General features: G+C 34.1%; 1 protein-coding gene across 2 annotated transcripts; it reads right to left on the bottom strand.

Annotated features, from left to right (window-relative positions):
• Positions 1 to 1,433: 1,433 nt before the first annotated feature.
• Positions 1,434 to 21,751, bottom strand: LOC131162351 (phosphoribosylaminoimidazole-succinocarboxamide synthase, chloroplastic). 2 transcript variants are annotated; one of them, XM_058118726.1, is made up of 13 exons: positions 21,472 to 21,751; positions 16,200 to 16,546; positions 15,717 to 15,818; positions 15,397 to 15,526; positions 14,840 to 14,932; positions 14,670 to 14,758; positions 13,491 to 13,571; positions 11,477 to 11,566; positions 11,253 to 11,342; positions 10,956 to 11,006; positions 10,814 to 10,860; positions 2,027 to 2,084; positions 1,434 to 1,950 (listed from the first exon to the last, which is right to left on the bottom strand). In XM_058118726.1, the coding sequence occupies exons 2-13, from the start codon at positions 16,500 to 16,502 to the stop codon at positions 1,891 to 1,893; spliced, it is 1,194 nt and encodes a 397-aa protein (XP_057974709.1). In that variant the 5' UTR covers positions 16,503 to 16,546; positions 21,472 to 21,751; the 3' UTR covers positions 1,434 to 1,890. The 2 variants fall into 2 exon arrangements, with proteins under 2 accessions (XP_057974709.1, XP_057974708.1); XM_058118725.1 differs by having other exon boundaries at positions 21,586 to 21,718.
• Between the last annotated feature and the right edge of the window lie 1,883 nt (positions 21,752 to 23,634).

Here is a 23,634-nt window from a genome sequence, read left to right as displayed (position 1 = left end):
GAACAGAGTCCCCGTGTGAACAAGCCTTGTGGGAACAATCCCCAAGAGAGTCATCTCGTGGGCGTCGTCCCTTGCTGCAAATCCCCTACAAGGGCAATCCCCTACAAAGACGAGCACCTTGGGAGCAAATCCCCACAAGGAGGCCTGCCAAAGTCAACCCATCTGGGAACGTCCAACAAAAAGTTTAAGCTGCTTCTACAAAAAAATTTCTCAAATTTCATCCTTTCCATTATTGCATTTAACGAAATTCCTTCAAAGCATTTCAATGACTATATGTGTAGAGGGTCAAATATAACTATCACTCTAAGTCAAAGTATTGATTGATATAAAATTTACATGTGCATTCTTTTTAAGGTAATTATTAATTATATTTGGTCAAAATTAGCAATGCATATCAAAGTTGGCCAAGAAGACATGTGACATGACAACATCTACTAATCCTAATCTTAAAATATTGTTGAGAGTTTTAGTTTGGTATGTCCGAGTCAAGATTCGCTTAGTCTTTTCTTAAGTTACTCAAAGCTTTCGCGTGTAACTACCTGTGTTTTCTTAATTTTATTCTCACCCTAACTATGCATAGTGGCATGATTGATTCAATTTTATCATTTTTCTTTTGTTAATTAAGATTTGACATGAACAATGACCTTACTTTTTTTACACTAAAGCAATTAAACTCTGTGCATGTGTGCACGCGCGCACCCTTGCCTATACCCATCAAAAACACCTTCGCTTGCAACTAAAACAATCCGCACGACTTGATTCTCCTTTTTGGGCCTCTCTAGAGTATCCATGTAACTTGTTTGTAACAAAACTCTCGTGTCATATGAAGAACCCCATCGATGGTAAGAGTTTACCTAATTCATGAAACAAACATGCAACCCCAAAAAATAAAGAGCAAGAACAATAGTCTTTCAAGTATTTTATGATAGGTAGGTAAGATAAACAACCAAGCAAGCAGTGAAGAAGAAGAGACTCGTTTAATAGTGAAAAACATTTTTTGTTTTCCATTTTTAGTTTTCTAGAGAATTATAAAATCGTAAACTTAATTTTAAATTTTTAAAAATTTGTATTAAGAGTATAGAAAATAAAAAGTTTGTTTAAATGTGAAAAATATTTTTTTTTATAATTATTAAAAAAATTAAAATAATCACAAAAAAAAAGCAACTTATTTTTCAATTTTCCAAATCTCATATAAGATAATATTTTGAATCATGAATATTAGGACTTGAACTTGGATTTGTGTATTATTTAGAAAAAATTATATACAAATTTCATGTTCCCATATACAAAATACGAGTTAAAAATATAAATAAAAAAATAATAACAAAAAGATGTTTTTCAAAGTTTTTATATAAATTAAAAAAATAAAGTGATACTTTATAATTATTTAAAAATTTAAAAATAATAAATAAAACTATTGTCACAAGCAAATATTGTTAAAACTGTTTATTGTTGTTCCTTTATTTCATACAAATATTGAAAAAAAAAAAAAAATAGCTAACATTTTCCTAATTTTTTAAAAAATTAAAATGAAAAATAAAAACTATTTTCCAAAACTAAACAGACCTTTCTCAAATTTATTCCAACTCATTTTGGAATTACCAAATAAATACATAAATAAAGTAAGGGTTGGGTCTGCCAAATGTAAATAAACATAGAAAGCAAGTCTGGCCAGCTCTAACCAACATTATGGATGAGTTCCACAACAATCTGGAACGGATATACCCAACTTCTTGTTCGACCTGAAAGCTGCTGAACTTTGAAAACATTTGATCCTTACTCGCAGGTCCATAAGTACCGGTGCTAGCACCAACTGGAGCCAGATCCCTATGATATATTTCTCAAACCTGAAGTAGCCAAACAGATGGGGACAATGATTTGGGACTGTTGCTACTGCAAAGATGACAGTGCCAACGACACATTGCGAGAGATGCGATCATGTATCGGTTCCTGCACAAAGACAACACAACCATGTCAGATTCAGTCCTAAGAACAATATGGCAGCCGCTACTAGGCTAAATTTTACCTCCATCACAGGCATTTCAAATTTCGAATTTGTTATAGTCTCGAACAAGAAAATGTATCTGCAGGCAGAGAAAAGCACCAAACTCAGCTAATATGAATGGATGAGCACATATTAAATTTGACTGCAAGGAACATAGAAAATCTCCAAGAAAACATTTTAGAATTAATTGAAATAAGCATTAACAGAACAACAATTCATCCACGGACAAATGGACTACTGTACTGAAACAAGATTAAAATCAATTTGATTCTATAACAAACTTACCAATAAAAATGATGTGTTGGTGCAGACGAGCACAATATTTTATTATCGCACTGCTTGAATGTCATACCAATTATGGGACAGAAAACAGATGGAATACGGAAAAGTTTTCACACACAACCTAAGGATGGGTTGGGGGTTTTCATTCTTGCCACGAAAAAAAACAAACGCTCCACGCCAGAATAACAATGTGAGACCATGATTGTGGTTCAATGCCACACTTATTTTTGTGAATTTACAGTCTCAAGTGTTGATCCCAATCCAAAAATAAGATGTTAACTTCTAGCTGCAGAGGTCCACAATAAAGTTTAAATATTTGAAAAATTAAAAACATGAACAAAATATCATCTAGTTTTTTGATTTTGAATCTCTAAAAATAAGAAAGAAAATGAAGACAGAAAGGAACTACCCTCAGGTTATCCCGTGGTTTTAAATAATGGCCGTGACTGTTGCGTAATGATTTTTTCGGTTACCAATATTGTTACACGCCGCAAAATCGGTGGGAAGAAAAATAACGGCTGTAGCGGCCATTACGGACCGCGACTGTTACGTAAAGGCCGCTACGGCCGTTACGTAACCACTACAGGACTGTTACACCAAAAAAAATATTTTATTTTTTACTTTTTCTTCTCACTTTTTCCCTCACTTTCATAAACCATATACCATGCAGTGAGCGGGGGAAAAGATTATAATAAGAATGACAATGATACAAAATTTACTATTTCTTTAAATACTCATAAGAGATGCATTAATTAACAATTTAAAAATACTAACTTGATAGGAAAATATTTTATTTTGATAATATTAGTAATGTGATATTCATGTTATATATTTTTTCAACTTGAACCTTCTTTCTTTTCTAGTTATTTTATATTTGTATTATTCGCATGTCTTATGTGTCTAATAGATTAATGGAGTGTATAATGTATTTTGTTTTATTATTTAATTTAGCACACATAAGAATTTATCACAGATAAGAACAATGAGAAGTATAAATACACACACAAATGTAATTATTATCAGTGATAGTTTACAACAAATGTAAACTTGTTGCCCTTACCAAATAACTTAGTTACTTGAACTAAATGATTCAAAATACACTAAAACTCTTTCAAAGAAGAGCTAAAAGCTTAAAACATGCAAGTATGCTAATATGCACAAGGTTGTGCGTGCTTCAAAATAATTCGTGGTTGTTACACCCACTTCCCGTTATGTAACATCCGCTACTCCCGCTTCCCGTTACATTACGCTACCCTCTACCGCGATTTAAAACCATGGGTTATCCCTCACAATTAACAAGAAAAAACACTAAAAAAAAAGGGGAAAAAAAAGAAGAAGAGGAAACCTAACATCAGATTATCATTCATAATCATACCTCAAAAAAAGAATAACACATTTGGGGGGGGGGGGGGAATAGTTTTAATACTATCCAGTATCCAGTCATGATGTGTATGCTCCAAATATTTTAAATTCCGAGCACAAGAACACCTCCGCTCCTGCTGTTGTCCTCAATTTGTTGTTCAAAGGCATCACATTGTTTTTCATTACGAAGCCACTTCACATTTCATATTTGATTGACAGCTAAAGAAAGTTGCCATATAGGAAATGAGGGTGTTTTATAGATTTATCATAGATAATATGGTTGATGTTGTGAAAACACGGCCCAAGTTTATACACACATACACAACAAATATGAAAAAAAAATAAAATCAAAAGAGAGAAAAGGAACAACAAATTTGTGTGGTTTGGCAATGTGCATATACGGAGCCTTTGCACAATTTCTACTATATCATCAAATGAAAACTATATTAGTGATTCAATCCTGAGCTAATATGTATATATAGCGTCATATAAAAATCTCAAAATATCCTCATATGATAATACAATTACACTGCACCTTAGCTCAAACATATAGTACCATATCGCAGAGGGCTTCACCGGCCCGCAACCCCCCCCCCCCCCCCCCCAAAAAAACGCATGCCCCCCATGGCTTGGAGATATTGCACAAAGGCTGCAGGAGTCCTATACAGATTTCAAGTGGATAACTCCTCTGAATATGAGCCATAACTCAACAATCACCACTTTGACAAATATTCACATCCTAGGAGCTTTTAGATCTATATCTCTGCCTAATGTTGCACATCATTGATTCAACAACTAACAATATGCTATTCAACCAATGCAAGAACTCTTTAGTAACAACCTTGGTCGACATGTCAGTTGCATTTTCTTGTGTAGTTATTTTAACCAACTGAATCTCATTAGTACCAGTCAACTTTCGTATCTTGTGATATCTAACTATAATGTGCTTTGTTCAAGCATAATAGACTTGATTCATTGCTAAGTAAATAGCACTTTGATTGTCATAACGCAAATACTAGTCTACTGCTCTATGCCAAGTTTAGTTACCAATCCCTTCAACCACATAGCCTCCTTTGCAGTCTCTATCACTATCATGTACTCTACATTAGTTGTAGATAATGCAAAAACTGATTGTAATATGAATTTCAAACATATAGGTCCCCCTACCATAGTGTATGCATAACCTATGGTAGGCCTCCTATTATATAAATTCCCTACATAATCTATATCAACAAATCCATGTATTAAAGCTTAATCCTATCTTGTACCAAATTCAATGCCAAAATTTGCAGTTCCTTTCAAGTACCTGAGGAATCACTTCAAAGCACTCCAATGCTCCTTGCCTAGATTTGTCATAAACTTACTCACCATACTAACTACATGTACAAGATTTGGATCAGTACAAACCATGGCACACATCAAATGACCCATTGCATTTGCATATGGTACCCTTGGCATCTCCTCCATATCCTCCTATATTATGGACATTGTGTTGAAGATAGCTTGATGATTTACCATTGGGGTAGACACTAGCTTAGCATTGCTCATACTAAATCTCTCCAATACTTTCCCTATGCAACTCTTTTAAAAGACCCAAAAGTTTTTATCTTTTCTATCTCTTCGTATTTCCATCTCAAGGATCTTCTTTGCAGCACCAAAATCCTTCATCTCAAATTCCTAGCTTAATAAGGATTTTAAACCATTGACATTATGGATATTCTTTGCAACAATTAACATATCATCAACATATAATAGTAGAAAGATACATGACCCATCAAATAGACTTCTAAAATAAATACAACAATCATACTTACAGCGGATATATCCGAAACTCATCATGTATGAATAAAATCACTTGCACCACTACCTTAGTGATTGTTTCTGAGCATACAGTGAATTCCTCAATCAACAAACATAATTCTCCTTCCCATGTTCCTTGAAACCTTTTGATTGCTCCATATAAATTTGCTCCTAAGTCTCCACGAAAAAAATCTTGTTTTAGCATCTAACTGCTTTAACTCCAAATCAAACTAAGTTACCACGGCCAATAAAACCGGAATGGAGATATGTCGAATAATCAGAGAAAATACCTAATCATACCCTATCCCTTCTCTCTAAGATTACCCTTTTGCCACTAGTCCGACCTTGAATCGTTTACCTTCTCTTTCTGAAATATCATCTTTCTTCATACCTTAGCAAAGATGCCTCATCGAACACCACATCTCCACCCATAAATACATTCTTATCCTCTAGATTCCATAACTTGACCTTTTAACCCCTCATTTCCCCTTTTCATAGCCAATTAAAATGCACCTCTTGGATTTAGGATCTAGTTTGGATCAAAGCTCACTAGAAATGTGTGCATATGTTAGACAATCGAAAATCCTCAATGTGGAGTAGTCAACCTTTTAACCTATCCAAACTTCCTCAGCCACTTTACCATCCAGCTTTGTAGAAGCTGACCTGTTAATAATATAATAAGTTGTGTTGACTGCGTCCACCCAAAAAGTCTTAGGCAACTCTACATGTAGTCTCATTTTCCTAACTTTCTCAAGTAGGGTCCTATTCATCCTTTTAGCCACCCTATTTTGTTAGGGAATCCGACGAACTATAAAATGCCTGACAATTCCCCAAGACCTGCAGAAGTTTAGAACCTCATTAAACTTGTGCTCCAGCTCGTTATCTAACTTGAGACACTTCACTGACTTTCCATTTGTTTCTTAACCTCTGCCTTCCACTACTTGAATTTGTAAAATACCTCTGACTTTTCCTTCATGAAGTAAATTCAAATCTTTCTAGAGTAATCATTGATGAAGCTAATAAAATACTGAGCTCCATTCCTAACTGGTACCTTGCAGGCCCCCCAAACATAACTGCAAAAATAATCTAAAAGGAAGATAGTTTTAATTTCACTCTACATTATTTACCCAAAACACAATGCCTACAAAAATCAACTCTGCACTCCTTCAATTCTTTCAGCAATTTTCTCTTATAGAGTTCCATAATACCCTACCCACTCATATGTCCCAGACGCATATGCTAGAGCATAGTGTCAACTGTATCACTATCCAATGACACGACTGTTGCACAAACCACAACTGTACTGCCTATTAGTTGATACAAATTGTTATCAACTTGTTTACCTTTCATGACAACCATAGAACGCTCTAACACCTTTAGGATTCCACTTCCAAGAGTTGTTGAAAGACCATAAAAAGACTTTTATAAGTAACTTGGGGAAATCAAGTTCTTCTTCAATTTTAGAGCAGGTCTAAAATTTTGTAATGTTCTAATAATGTCATTCTAACTTTCATAGTATCAACGCCAATAATTGGACAAGGATGATCATTCCAAAGAACAACTGACCCACCATCACATTCCCTGTAAGTATAAAATCACTCTCTATATGGACAATAATGAAAGGAGCAACTAGAATCCATAGTCCAAGTATCCTGAAAAGAATTGTTACCTGAAGCAACCTGCAAGAGCTTATCATTGCTTGAACTTTCTTCCCCCACATTTGCAGAGCTTGATGATCGGTCTTTCTTGTCTTTCTTTTTCTTCCAAAGAGGAAAATCCCACTTGTAGTGCCCCTTTTATATGCCCTTGAAGCACTCAACATTCTTAGTCCTTGATCTAAACTTCGATCTGTCCCTCTGCTTATTCTTCTCCTTGGATCTCCCTCTCCTATGCTCAGACTTAGCAACCAAGCCCTTTAATTCATGGTCCTCTTTGTTAAGTCTCCTTCTAGCCTCATTTGACTTCAGAACCCCATAAACCTCTTCATAGCTTAGAATGCACTTTCCGTAAAGTAGTGTTGTAACCAAGAGTTCAAATAAAAGAAAAAAGAGAAGATAACAACATTAGCGCTTTATCTTCGTCTTCAATCCTCACATTCACTTTGACCAAATCATTGAGAATTTGATTGAACAATTAATATGCTAATTCAGATCCCTACCCTCAAGCATACGAAAAAACAATAATGGCTTCTTCAAGAGCAATTTGTTAGTATTGTTCTTCGGCATATACAGACTCTCCAATTTCTTCCATAAACCCTTGAGAGTTTTCTCCCCCATTACATCGAATATGACAAAATCTACCACACAAGATCGAATAGTATTGAGGGTGATCTATTCTAGTTCCATCTAATCATCTTCATCCATCTTCTCTGGTTTCTCTCCTGTTAAAGCCCTGCAAATATTCTGTTGAACCAACAGATCAGTAACCCGCATCTACTGCATGTTGAAGTTCCCTTTACAATCGAACTTTTTGAATCTGGTCTTCATCCCACTCATCCTTGCTACAATCAAGATGCAAACCCTAAAAAACCACCTAGCATGAACCTAGTACTTTACTACCAAGTGTTGTGAAATCACGCCCTACGATTATGCACACAAACACAACAAATATGAAAGGGGAGCAAAGGGGCAGCCCAGTGCACAAAGCTCCCGCGTATGCGGGGTCCGGGAAAGGGGCGGACCAAAAAGAAAAAAACAAAAAAAAAAAGAAAAAAAAAAAAAGAGAGAGAAGAAGAATAATGAGTTTATGTGGTTCGATAATGTGCCTACATCCATGGAGGGGAGCACAATTTCCACCATATCATCAAACGAAAGCTACCTTAGTGTTTTAACCCTCAGCTACAATATGCATATATAGTCCCATATAAAAACTCCAAAATAATCTCATTCAATTACATTACACTATGCCACAAACATACTGTACCCCACCACATGGGGATAAAGCCCCCTTTCATCCCCCCCCCCCCCCCCCAAACGCTTCGTGCCCCCTTGCCCTTCACATGAAACCTCCCACTTGTAAAATACTTCAAGTGGATAACCCCTTTGAATGAATCATAACTTGACAATTGAACATGCTAAATTGTCTACTTCCTTATTTGAGTCAACCCCCAACCAATGTGCCTAGGAGAAGAAAGAAAGAAATTTGTTTCAATGTGCTTTAGCACAAACTATTTGATAAAATGTTTTCGTTTTAGCAGTGCACTACTGTTTTTTTTTTTTTCTTTATTTTTTCTTATTTATTTTTACAAAGTCAACTATCCAAAAGTGTTGCACAAACTTCCTAATGATTTAAATGTGACAAAGATCAAATTTGTCAAATGCAAAAGAAAAACACCCCATTCAACCAATTTCTTGAATAGATTCATAACAAAGTTGGATAATGAATTCCTATAAATTTTTTCTTAAGTAATCTGTAATCTAAACCAAAAAAATTCAAAATTTACATTGAATCCTAATTCTGACATTCCCCCATTCTATCACTAACTTTAACTAACTCACTCCTCACTGGCTATGCTACAAATGCCCAAACCATTTTAGCTGACCTTCCCTTACCTTCTACAAGTGTACACATAGCTTACCATGAATATGTTCAATTTATATTTTCCAAAACTACCAGTCATTCACCTTAGCATTCACATTTTAGCAACTTTTACCATTGTATATTTTGCTTTAAGGTATTTGTTTGCACGTAATGACCCTAAACAGAGATGGTTCACTTGAGGGACCCTAAATTAAGAGACCCATGCTGTGTTTCTTTACTTATTTGAATGTCCTTTGAACTGATCTTATTCGGTCAGTAGCAAAATTGTTGCTGAACGCCATTCCAAGAGAGAATACGCTTGTCCCACTCTCCCTCCCCTCTCCCAGCAAGCAGCAGCTCTGCAATGACCACATCCATGGACCCAAATCACTAGCAACCATGGGTGACTGGAAGTCAAAAGGATTCAGTCTTGGCCTCTGCTCCAGAATGACTCGGCATTCTGCTCCTACACACTGGTCTTGTCTCCAAACATTGCACCATCCCAGCTCGGATCCTCCATGTTCGCTATTTCCCTTTCTCCTCTTGTTGAATGGAGTTTTGTTAAGCAGCAGAATCTCCCATGAGATTCAAACTACCTAATGGCAAACATGTACTGTGGGTAGTCATAAATGACATTATGGGTTTTGAGTAATGGCACCGAATTGGGACTGCAATCCAAGATTACATTATTCTTACTGCAATTATCAATCTGATGAATTAGCCCATAATGAAATTCCAGGAAGAGCAGCGAAAGGGAAGCTGCTGCTGCTGCTGCTGCTGCTCTGCTCTTCCAATAACTATCATCCCCATGGATGGAGCTGCAATTGGAGTTCATCTTTCTTTTATTTTTGTGCTGATTTTTTTGGTTGAATTGAACTGCAATTTGTGTTCAATTTCTGTTTTATTTTTCTTATTGAATTTTTTCTTGAATTTGAACTGTTATTTTTGTTCAGAGGAAACAACTCTGTTTTATTTTTGCTGAATTTTTTCTTTCATTTGAAGAATGCCAGCAATTTGCATTCAAACAGAATTAAAATGGCAAAAGTACACGTTCAGATGTTAAACAATTCAATTATCAAACATATATGGATGGCTTAGTGTTTAGAACATAATATTTGTTTGTGAACTGGTTCACTATTTCAGAAGTTAACTCTGCATTCCGCTTAATGCTTAATTCTATCAAACCCCCTTAGTTGCCCAACATTCTAACCCACATTACGTAGCTGGTCTTATAGTCATCTGATAGAACTTTCTTTCTGATGTAATGGTACCATATGATCACAACACGCCTGAGGCACTTTTCTACTTTACCTAACCTGCTTCAACAGTGTATGACGCTACTTTCAATTTCTCCTTCAGCTTACATTAACAGATACAAATTATCAAATTATACTTCTGCCAAGGATTTCTTGATCATTAAGTTTAATATATAGGCCAATATTCCTAATAAATGACTAAAATTAAATTTCATGTAATTTTTCGTATTTCCACTTATATTAAAACCTTTAAATTTTAAATCTTCTCTCCATAATTTGAATTTAGATTTTACTGCATCTCTAGTTTCATCAAACAAGACAAAATCATCTACAAAACAACAAACACCGTGAAATTCATTTTGGAAATTCCCAGTAAATTCATCCATCACTTGAACGCCATTATAGAAAGGAAGATGGAAAGAAAAAAAAATGATACTTAGCTAGGGAACATCCAAAACCCGAGAACTTCTGCTATAAACATAAGAGGTCAATTACCACTCACTACATGTACATTGATCAGTTTATTCTACAACGGATTTGAACAAAAAAGTTAGTCCGCTTAAAAGATATAGTGACAGAAATGACATACCTCCAAGCCAATTCGCAAACAAGTTCTTGAGGAGCATCCGGTAGCACCTAAGATAATTGTATCATCAGGGTGAGATTTGATTTATGGTTTTTATAAGCAGAAACATGAGAGTAAAAATAATAGACTTCTTGCGGTGATTTACCTCATCTTCATATGGATTACAGTGATCTCTGAACCATAACCTCAAAAACTCCTAGCAAGATTTCATTTTATTGGGAAATCAGTCACTTGACATTACCATGGTATGATATCACTACAGATAATCATGTAAAACATCACATGACAATGAAACCACACCATATTTAAAAAATACAAATGGGATGCTTGCATGAGATTATCATCTACATCAATTTTTTAAAATTAACAGCAAATCCACCTCAGCATATATAGATGCAGGATAACCAGGAAAACAAAAAAAAGAAAAAAAAATACAACACACCTTGTCTACATTTTCTGGTTCAAGACCATTCTGAAAGCGCTCTTCATAAGAATGTGAAATCCAATATCTGCTTGAGTCAGGTGTATGGACCTAAATTTGACATATAGGAACTCAAGCCTCACCATGAACTCTTTCTTTTTTAGTGCATGAGGGCACACATACCCATGATAAAGAGAGGACTAAGAAAAAAGGCAACAGATGCTTCATTGAAAATGATATCTAACCTCATCAATCAAAAGAACTGCACCATCACTTCCCTTTCCAAATTCATATTTTGTGTCTACCAATATCAAGCCATGTTCCAAAGCTATACGCTGCGCTCACAAAGGAAAAACATAGCTAGTTAAATTCACGAACATAAAAACAAACTTAACCAAAAAACCCACACCATAAGGGCAAATATGAATGAGGCTCATTTTTTTTTTAAAAAATAAAATTCTAGAGGAAACATGACTTGCCAAATCAAGTAGCAGTCTTAAGAATCCAAAAGTAGTTAAAAGGAAACTATAAATAGCAACTAGAAATGAACCAGTTGATCAGCATCACACCAGTACCAAAAGTTGTAGAAACCCAGTGCCTAGGTGAAGGCATTTATTCAATTGTAACTTTAGAGCAACAAAGGAAATCCCTGTCAGGAATTTATAAGAAATGTGCAATATGCATGACATTCAGGGGATTTGAATCACTTAATGGGCTTGAAATCTTGCTGTACTACTCCTTTCACCTAGGGGTCCTGATGACTACAGAACCAAATACATGGAAGAAAACATTAATTTTTCAGCAATTTTACAGGGAAGAAAATTCAAAGGCTGTAGGAAGATGGGCTAAATATCTGTTTTACTTTGAGAAATTTTAGAGCAGTGTACACAAATCAATGGATCACACAAACATCACAAGTATATTCTAAATATTCTAACTCTAAATCAGTTTTTATCCAACTCAGGAACCTAGAGGTAGTTATGGCTTTGTGGTTGTAGTTGTTTGTCTCAAACTTGCATTAAACTATATCACATATCTAAAACAAGTTGGGTATAAAAAGAGAAGTTTTCACACACAATACTTCATGTTTTGACCTTATTTCCTCACTGGCAGTAGGTATGTCAGTCACTTCTCAATACACCAATTATGCCCTTCCATGTCTGAGATCAGTCTGAGCATTAACATAAATGGGCGCCACCTCTATTTGATTCATAAGGTGGGACCGAGAAAAAAAAAAAAAAGAGGTGCATTACATGTTTTTGTTACAGAAAGATACCATCTTAACATTTTTGTTAACCTCTATCATCCTTCTACACTTGGACAAACTAACACAAATATAAGTAGATCTGTGTGGGCCCATTCATTCAGGTTTTTTCAGGGGTTTGCTGCTGCCCAATCTTGTTAAGGATTGGCAGGCAGCGTTTTGTAAATTTTATGGTTGTTTCATTTTGTTCTTTGGAGTTCTTCTTGTTCCCCCCTTATGTACAATTTCGTTCTTTGTTAATATAAATCTTTGTTGTTATAAAAAAATAAGTAGAAGTGTGTGTTTTTAAAATGAAGTTCCTGTACATGTCCAAAGATATAGAAGGAACCAAAAAAAAAAAAAAGAACTACGATTATGGTAACACAAAGTTCCTGTGCATGGCCAAAGGTCCTAGCATACACTACACCTTTCTAATGGTGGGACACTCAAATTTACATTGTGTAAACGGCACATAATGGGTGTGAAACAATAAAAGACGCAGAAAACTTAAGGACACATTTTTTAGCCTAGTTTATGATGTATTCCCTTCTTGAGCCAATGTATAATATATAGCACAGAGAGATGGGGGCGGACTAAAATCGAAGGCCCTTTGCAGATTTAAAAGGCCTGTGTTTTGAAAAGATCTGAAACATTCTTTCACTTGGAATGTTCCCACAACAAAAACCAAAAAATATGTTGCAAAACACATTTCACATGTATAGCCTTTTAAAATGTGATATAGAAACAATATCATTTCCAAGCCAGGCCTTAATTTACAGTTTTTCTTTTCTATTATCCCATATGATAGACTCCTTTTATCATTTATTTTTTTGGAATACTAGAAGGCATGACTTTAAATTAGCTGGCTATTTTGAGAGCATTGGGTGGTGGATCTAAAATGTTTGATCAACATAGACAGCAAAGGTTTTATGCATCATTAAATTTCAATGGATGAATGAGCACAATAACCTAGAATAGGAACAAAAGAAAAGACACCTGATTATAAGCAAAGATACCTGCCCATATTCAAATAAGCTTAATGCTTTCCTGCTTGCTTCATCATAATCAGCTTGAGTCATCAGCCCACGCCTAATTATCTGCAAATAAAATACATCACATAAGCTGACTAGGTCAGCAATCACGGAGATCAAAGCAGCATTATTAGTTAAACAATAGATTAGTCCTATTAATAAAGGGGAAGAAGGGGAATGAAAAAGGTTTTCCATATAACCTGAAAAGGATCACTTATGTTTCTCTAAGTCTTCCTATATTTTGGAATTGTTAACATGAATTCTGCAATAGCATGTATGCACACCATCTGTACATCTACTATCCTTATGTAATTCAAATAATTAATGTACATGCTTTGTGTCCTCTTTCGACATGAAAATTGTGTTGAGATAAATGTCAACAATAGCAAACTGTATATTGATAGCCTTAGCTCTTGGGGTAATCTGAAGGATTGCAGCAGCGAGGAGCCAGATGATTGATGACTACAGTGTGAGAATTTTATAGAAATAAAAATATAACACACTACCAGAACAAAAAAAAAAACTAAGAAGAAATATATAGAATAATAAACACACTGTAACAACATATCAGTTAGACAACTGCAGCTTCTTTTTATTCAAACAGACAGACGAGCTTTATCAACAAATAGTTTTTTGAGATAAAAATTAAAGTGTGAAATTTGTAGACAAGGAATTCAGTTATGACAGAGCACATCTAAAAAAAACACAATTCAACATCTTCTGGAATCACAGGAACGTCATGATGATCTGCAGCTTTAGTTGTATGTGTAAGTACACTGAGAAGAAGCTATTGGTTTTCTTACCAAGCCTATTACATGTTAAAGGGTAATCTGAAGGGTTGCAGCAGTGAGGAGCCAGATGATTAATGACTACAGTGCAATAATTTTATAGCAAGAACTATAACTTAACATTTGAACAAACAAATATGGAGAAATATACAGCATGATGTGAACATGGAATAACAACATCATGATCAGTTAGATGATGGAAGGATTTTTTTTTTTTTTTTTCTTTTTTTAGTTTTTTTGCCAATGGACAGGGAAGCTTATCAACAAATAATTCCTTGGGATGAAAAATAAAGCCCAATTAATTGTAGTCTTGTCGATAAGGAATTCAGTTATGACAGTAAAGCACATTTATAAATAAATAAAAGCACAATTAAACCTCTTCTGGAGTCACAGGAACATCATGATCAACAGCCTTAGTTGTAGGTGTAAGTATATTGGCAGGGAGCTTTTGGTTTTTTACCAGGCCTATTAAATGTTCAGAGATCATTAGAAAAAAATGTATCTTTTTTATAAATAAAAAGGCAATATAATGATTGGAAACCACACCATCTGCGAGCACATTGCCACAGTAATTTCTGGCACCTCCCTTGTAGACTGTCCAGAGTGATGTATCAGTACTTCCAGTTACAAAACCTCTGACTGCAAGCACACAACACAATTGCCATACATGAAAGAATTAATGACTTCATAACATGAAAGATGAGCATAGGTTTTAAGAAATTCATAATGCATGAATATTATACATCTTGTCTTATTCAAAATAGTTGACAGCATTTCTAACTCAACTTGTAGGATTAGATGCTTTCTTAAATCATTGATGGTAATATCAAATGAAAAAATGTATCCATTTAAACGATATTCTCACTAACCAAGAATTGTTTTTTTTTTCTCCAAATCAAAGATAGCACAATGAAACTGCAATGACAAAGGGTTTGATTTGCATTTAATCCAAAATACAATCAAAAGTATATTTGAGCAAATATGATTTGTTAAAAACAGTATGAAAAAACAAATTACTTTGAGAATCATATTGAAATGATAACATGTAAATCATCCTTCATGCAAATAGCTACCAACAAAAAACAAGGTACGTAACAACTCACCAACAAATTCAACGGGAAAAACGGAACATTTCTTAGCAATTGTAACATTCCTATCAGGAGAAGATACAATTGCATTTGGACTGATGTGTTGAGTTTTATCAAACCACCACAAGCTTGTCTCGTTAAGAACCTGTAGGATTTAGCTCCAAATGCAACATAAAAGAAACCTTGGTTATAATACCAAATCAACCTCAGTAAATCACTATCACATATCAATTTATAGACTTCATAACAAAGAATTCTTCAATAAGCTTTCCAACCATATTGCTCTTTTCCCATGCCAGGTACTAGACAAACCAATAAACATACATACAAGGTACCTGGCCTTTGAATGGAATAGACGCAAGAATTCTATCAAATGCGCTCTGCCTATCAGTTGTCACCAGAACAAGATAGTCTCCACCATCATAAATATCTCTGACCTGCGATGTCAATCCAACTGGTCATATTTGACAGTCAAAATTACAAACCAACAATACTCTATTTGGTTGCTGATAAATTTATAGAGAAGGTGGATTGTCTAAAACATTAGTCATAAATTTCTGCTATTTCTGAACAGTTATACCATGCTCAGTGAGTGGACACTTAGGCTTTCTTTGGTCCTAACTAGTGACAAATCTAAAACTCAAAATTCTAATTTCTTCTCTCTTCCTGCACTTTCTCAGCAACAAAACAATATAGTCATTTCTGAATTGATTATGGTTTGGGTGTGTGTGTGTGTGTGTGTGTGTGTGTGTGCATGAGAGAGGGAGAGAAGAGGGGGGGGGGGGAGAAAGAGAGAGAAAAGGAGAGAGAGAGATCACCTTGCCTCTAGTTTTAGATTTGAGACCAGGGACAGTCAGATGGAGGTTTGTTTCAGACAGACAGTTCAATAATGAGTTTTGAATGGCACCAATGACCTCTTCTTTGCAACGACTGCTCGTGATAGCATCGAGAGAGGGTTGCTGCTGTGGACTCGATGTTATGGAACAGGAGATTCTAGGGGCTTTCTTGGATCTTTGTATGGGCCTACAGTGGCGGATTAAAGAGAAGGAAGAGGGTTTGATTGATGATGTCTGGTTATTCAGGGTTTTGGGTGGGTTTAAGGCAGGTATATACTGAGCCATGCTTGCGTCCGTCACTCTCTATCTGGCTAATAAGGCACTCAAGCCTGTATGCGCACATTACATCATGATTCACAACCATAGCAAGTGAAAAATGCAATCAATCTAACATATATATACACACACGCAAACTAGCAGTACCTCATGCTACGCACACACAAAAATGTTATCCATCAATTATTGTAATGACAACATATTTTTTTTCCATTTTTTAGTTCATCCTTAAATTTCTTTACTTCACTCCCTATAATCTCACTCAACTATTCTTATCTTATTTTTCATAGAGCTTTGAAATAAAATTGGAATGTATATTATGTCATCCAGTAAATGTAAATTTTAAGAGTTTTCAATGTCAGACCAGTGTTGTAACTATTACAATTGAATTATAAAACAATCTAAAACTTACATGCATGCACATCTCTTATTTACATGGATGCACATTTTTAGATGCTGCAGAAAACTTGAAACTCTTATTTTTGGACAATCCACATTTTTTAACCAGCAAAAATACAGGAAAAATGTCTCTATACAAACTATAATATTCAATTTCACATCCAAATCATCAGTTGTTTAACAATCAATCAAGTCCTATCCAAATCTGTTTTGTGGATGGATGTGCGTGTGTCCAAACAAAAATTAATGCAACAAAAAAAAAATTGGAAAAAAAAGAGGAATCTTCTTCTTTCTTGTTTGGATAGAAAGAACAAAAGGGACAATCATGGAAGTAAATCTGAAAACAGTTCTATACATAATTTTGCACTGAATCGAAGGTTGCCCAATTAGGATAACTAAATATAGGCCTTACTTTCCTTTAAGAGGCTGCCTTAGGAAAGTACCTTTAAGGAAATTGATGTTTAGGAAGCATTTAAGTAAATTAATTTTTTAGGTATACATTATAGTAAGAGAGAATTGTTGTGGGAAAAAGAAAAGGCAGCAAACATGAACACCAATGGCAGCAAATTTGTGCAGAGAAAAAGACAAAAGAAACAACAAATAGCAACAACACAGGCCCAAAATAGTTGCAAACGGCACAACAAAGCACCTAAACAACACAAAAAATCCAAATTCGTAACAAAAAAGAGAACAAAATAGACAATTTACAGTAGCGAAAATCAATTTCAACAGCAGTCATTTTGTGGACAAGAAAATTCCAAAAAAAAAAAAAAAAGGTCCCAAAAGGCACAAAAATAACACCAAAATAGCAGAACAAAGGCAAGGCGCAAAAATCAGCTCCCAAATATCACCAAAGAACACCAGAATAGCAGGGATTACATGGTGAGATTATTTTCTTCTCTGCGCTAATTTTAGTAGTGGCATATGCTCCATGCCTCAAAAAAGAAGGGTTTGTTAACCGTTAGTTCTTTTTAAAGATCTTGGGCCAAGTATAAACTTAATTCCCTTATGTTTGATTGCTGCTTGCAGCACGCATGGTGGTTCAGCTTCGAGCTCTTTTTCAGACACATCTTTCATACGTTTCAGGGACTCCACATTGAATTTCTCGCACATTTTGTACTTTTGTGCATTTTCTAGCTAAGATTACACATAATAACCAAAATTTGAGAACAAATGACCAAGTAAGCTTAATGGTTCCAAAAAATGGAAAAAGAAAAGAAATTGTGCTACTTGCAACCCTCTCATACCACATCTCAATCGTCACGCAGTATGGTTTCAAAGTACTCTAGAATATTCATTTAAATTTTAAAAAAAATAAAAATACTTTAAAATAGTAATTAGTAAGATATTTCACAAAACACATTTTATAAAGCCGAATTATTGCAATCCTATTACAGGGAACATGGCCACATGCTGCTACATATCCTAGCTTCCTTAATTCGCCCAGTTTTAGCACATAGAAAAACTTCAAATGCAAGGCCTGCCATACTTTCTGGAATTCTTGTTTATATTGTTCAGATGCCCAAGCTCTGATGCACCAACTTACTACACTGCATATCAACACTGCAGGAGTGAATTTTCCATACCATTATTTAAATGCTTTTTTACAGCCATACCCCTAAAGATATTACAATGGGTGGCACCAAGCAAATTTTTGCTTTAAGGTGGGAAAACATAAGATCCCTGCATAACCCAGGGTGCACTTAGAGAAGAAAAGTTAGACAAAAGAAGTGTTTTCCTTCAATTCAATTTAAAACAGGGATCCAGGTTGAATTTCCCACAGCAAATGCATGCTTCTAATAATTTAGGATAAAGGAATCTGGGACCATCTCTCTGAAAATCAAGCTCTAATCTTTGTCTCAAAATTATTTATTATCTTATCTACAGACACATAGCTACATTTGTAAAACTCTTCTAAAATATAAGCTGCTATTATGATCCAGGTCTGGTTTTTCTAGTTTGCACCCTTCTTGAATTTTCATGCAAGTGTTAAAGAAGACTAAAAGATAGCACCAAAGAAACACCAAAACAGAAGCTAAAAAAGGCATAAAAATCAGCAACTAAACAACACAAAAAAAATATCAAAATAGAAACAAAATAAGGACAATTTACAGCAGCAAAAACTGACATCAACAGCAGCAAATTTGTGCATAGAAAAATAGAAAAAATTACTGAAACGACATCACTGCACCAAAATAGCATCAAAATCAACGAACAAAATATCAGCACCTAAACAATAATGTTAACACCCAGAAAAGAACTCCAGAGTAGTAACACCAAAAAAAAAAGGATCAAAAAGACACAAAAATAACACCAAAACAGCATAAAAAAGGATAAAAAAAATGCACCTAACCAAAATAAAAGAACACAAGAATTGAATTGCTAAAATCATGTCTTATCATTCTATTGGTAGGGGTGTAATAGGCTCTATATGGTTCGGTTATAGACAAAACCAATACGAAACCGAATTTCTCAGTTTTGAAACTCTTTGAAGTTTGAATCGAAATGAAACCGTAAACCATTGGTTAGTTTGACAAACTTTGTCAGTTAATTAGTAATATCAGTCGACTGCATGGTTATCAAAATCCCGATCAACATCGAACAATTCTACAATCCTACAATCCAGACTTGCCTAATTGATCCAGATCATATGTAAAATTGAAAGTAGGATCCCAGTAGGTCCCTAATAAGATCATAGGATCATGGTCCTACTTGGGATCTCACCCATCCTACTCGTGCAAAAGAATATGGATTTTTATGTTTAGAATTTTAAATAAAAAGGCTAAATTTATATTTTATTGGCCTTGACACTTTACTTTTGCAATAGAGACAAAATTTGGTTCAATTGGCCCAAATGCATCAAAATTAGGGCAAACTAATAAGCATCTCCTAGGATTTGTTCGTTCAAGTCAAGAGAGCTACTGAGCATCCCTTGAAAGCTCTTGTCCTTCCAAACAAAAAGCTCTCGAAGAGCTTAGAGTTCTTGATAGGCAGATTCCAAGTTATCTATCAGCAGGCAGGGACTGTTCCTTCTTCCAAGAGCAGCAAAGGCAAGCTGAGAGCTTAAAGTCACAGGCATGCAGCTGTTAAGCATTTTAGTAGATTTTTTGCTTTCTTCCTCTTCTTTTCTCTCATCATCAACAAACCAAAAGCCTCATTTTTTTTCCTGAAGCAAAGAGCAAACAGATTTCTTTTTCTTCTTCTTTTCATTTCAACTAACAAAAAGTTCTTATTCCTTCAAACAAAAGCTTCTTTTTCTTCATTTCTTCTTCTTCCTCCCCTCTTTCTTTGTTCTTCTTTTTCTTCTTATGGTCTGATGGCAAAGCCACAGAAGCTGAGAAGTTTACAGCAATTTGAATTCAGATTAGCAATTTCTTCTTCTTTTCTCTTCATTCTTTTTTTATTTTCTTTGAATTACAATTATTAAATAAACAAGCTAGCAACAGTATGCCTTTGTGGAGATCTTTGCAATTCAGACCATTCAGATTTTTTAAGAGTCAAAATTATTGAAGGAAAAACCTGCTAGGTGATAACTAGCAAGCAAGCTACGCTCCTGAAATTTGTTTTAATTTCTTAAAATATTTTATTGAGAGTTGTCATAAAATGGCAAATAGGTAAATTTATAATTTATTTTATGCTGTAAGTAGAATATTACAATCCACGATCCAATCCTATGATCCAATCCTGTGGACGCCCCCAACGATCCTATGTAGGATGCCTATTCTAACAACCTTGGTTGACTGTTGGGTTTTTAAAGGGGTGTTGGACTCTTCCTCCTCTTCCCTAGTTTGTTGCATTTGTGTTTTGGTTTTATGTTAGTGTTCGCACTTCTGTTTAACCCAGAAAGAGTGGGGCAAAAATTGTATCCAAGCTCATGATTAATGCCGAGGCATTTTAACTGACACAAAATGACAGGCATAATCATATTGAGACATTTATACAAACATTTAGTACCCATGTTAGCACAAATAAATGAAATCATGACCAGGAATTTCAGTAAACAGCAGCTATATAAACATAAGGAATATTATTGAACTCAAAACAACCATCAGTCTCCAAGCTAGAAAGAATCAAATTACTCAAAGAAAGCAAAAAATCTTGGACGAGTTAGTAATTCAAAACAACCTGTCTGTTGGAAGAGGAAGAGGATATCTCAATGGATCAAAATAGATACGATACATCACACGTTAACTGTTAAATTAAAGCTTAAAAATAACATGAAAATAAGAAAAGGTGAGGAAAGCTGAAAATGCAACGTAGAACAAGGATATTTATTCATCCGACCCTTAAATCCACCCATCCGCATACATCCAGCATCTCCACGAGTTTATACTAAGTCAAAAACAAAAAGACAACATAAATGCCAGAATACATAGAAACACATGACGGGGGTGAAGAACCAAGGCTTCAGTATTTTGTTAGGCTTCAAATAGTAGAGAAGATGCAGCAGGACGTTGGGGAAATTTGTCAAACACTGGTTGGGCGTAGAGATGCACTGGGAAAGAAAACAATAAATAGCATCCAAACCAACATCTACTCGTGTATAGCTGCAAAAGAGATGCAGTAAAGAAAATGTGACCTGCGCTGCTTGGCGCTGTCAAAGGGGAGAAGTTGGCCGGGGTGGAGAGGGATGCTGCCCAGTATTTCTGTGTCAGCTAAAGCGAATTTGAGAATTGAGATTCAGAAGGGAGACCTGTGCCGTTCGGCGCTGTCACAGAGGAGAAGGCCGGGGTGGAGAGGGCTGCTGCGCCTGCCGGTATTCCTGGGTCAGCTAAAGCGAATTTGAGAATTGAGAATCAGAGGAGAATAGTTTCAAAACTGGAATTTGGCTGAGGGCGTGAAAATTATGAAAATTAAAGTTAGAAATAAAAAAAATTAAAAACTAATAAATAATAACTTTTTAACTTTTATTAATATTTTATAAATATAAAATTTTTATTTAATAAATATCCATATTTGTCCTCAAATCAAATAATACTTAAAAAAATGATTTAAAATATTTAAAATATAAAAAGAAAACAAATTACAAAATTTTATAATAAAAACAAAAAATAATTATGATTATCAATTTTAATTATTATATTTTAAAATTTTACTTTTAGTATTATCGGAATTTGTATGCCACAATTGGAAAAATAGTAAACATGTATTAAAAATGATTTATTAATTTATTTTTAAAAAGTTTTAGGAATATTTTATTTTAATTATATTTTAAATTCAAGTGTAATTTTATTTTATTTTTAATTAAAAATTATTATATAATGAATGATTTAATCTACATTAATTAACTTTGCATATTAAAATATTTTAGTAATAGGTTATCAAAATACCTAAAAGGCATCAAATATATTTTTTAAAACTATTTCAAAAATGACTGAAAATTAACAATAAAATGCAAAGTCCTAATTTTTTTTAATTATATATATGTATATATATATATATATATATATATGAAAATAGAAAATAAAAAGCCAAAAAATGATAACGAAAACTAGTCAAAATTTTTGAAACTGGATGAAAATACTAATGAAATATCAAATTGAATGTCTTAAGGGTATTGAACATGAAGCACTATAAGAAAATTAGTAGACGTATTGGAACAGTTAATGCTTAGCACAATCTAGCATACATGAACTCTGAATGCATAATGACGCTAGAAATCTCTCACCTTAAAAGAATTAGTAGAAAAAGGCATTGAAATCGACGACAAAAAAAGGGCCTATAATTGGTAAGAAAACCTAAAATCAATTTTATTCTCAAGCAACAACTTATACATTAGTTAAATAGTTGAAAAAAAAACTACTTTTTCCTTTTGGATTATTATAATCAAACATTTTTAAAAATAATTTTCTTTATTTTTTATTATTTATTAAAAATTCGTTTCCTAAGTATGTTTTTATTTTTATTTTTAATTTTTCATAAATTTTATCGCATTTGAAGCCATGTTATTTCTAGTGTTTTTTTTTTCTCCATCCTTTTCATGCCCAAATATAATGTATCAATTTGATGCAATTCAATTTTTGTTGTGTGTATGTGCGGTGGTTACAAAGTGAAGAGGAAAATATTTGAAAAATCTATGTGTCTGTAAAGTGATTAAAAGAAATATACAAATGATGTTAATGAGAAACATTTACAACAAATTGCCTAGATGCACAATCTTTATACATGAAAGATATTGTTATTTACGTAGTTCAAACTTCAATTCCCTTTGTTATATAGGTAACAAAATGTTATATTACAATTGTAAATTGGAAGGAAGAAATGGTTAATAGATGTAAATGAATTTATATGTTTTAAAGACTTGGTAGTAGAATGAAGAAAATCCTTTTCCTTCCCAACTACTAGCATGTTTGAGAAATATTGTTAAGATAGGGATAGTGGTGAATATTATCAAGGAAGTGTCCATATGGATTATTGGTGTTGTGTAAATCAATGCACAACGGAAAACTGAATCACACAATGTAGCAACCAACGATGAAATATACAGAAAAACATAATCACGTAAATTATATGAAAGCAATAAAAAAATAACACGAAGAATTACGTGTGTAGTGACCCAAAAATTATACTACTATGAATATAAAAATGCTCTGATACTAATAATAATAATAATAATAATAATAATAATAATAATAATAATAATAATAATATCTATAATGTCAACTCGAACCCAAAATGGGGTTCCGGGGATATTCCTATTCTTAAATACATACTTTTCATGCAGCGGAAAATACAATGTACC

This window comes from Malania oleifera, chromosome 8 (genome assembly GCF_029873635.1).
Source record: "Malania oleifera isolate guangnan ecotype guangnan chromosome 8, ASM2987363v1, whole genome shotgun sequence".
Lineage (NCBI taxonomy): Eukaryota > Viridiplantae > Streptophyta > Magnoliopsida > Santalales > Ximeniaceae > Malania > Malania oleifera.
The sequence above is the reverse complement of the archived record's forward strand: the minus strand, read 5'-3'. Positions and strand labels throughout refer to the sequence as shown.

What these genes read in the sequence shown, in the direction of transcription:
- LOC131162351 (XM_058118726.1), bottom strand. Translation starts at nt 16,502, where the DNA reads ATGGCTCAGTATATACCTGCCTTAAACCCACCCAAAACCCTGAATAAC. An exon ending in CTATTCCATTCAAAGGCCAG is followed by an intron (nt 15,527 to 15,716) that starts GTACCTTGTATG and finishes TAAATCCTACAG; the next exon opens with GTTCTTAACGAGACAAGCTT. An exon ending in TTTTCCCGTTGAATTTGTTG is followed by an intron (nt 14,933 to 15,396) that starts GTGAGTTGTTAC and finishes GTGTGCTTGCAG; the next exon opens with TCAGAGGTTTTGTAACTGGA.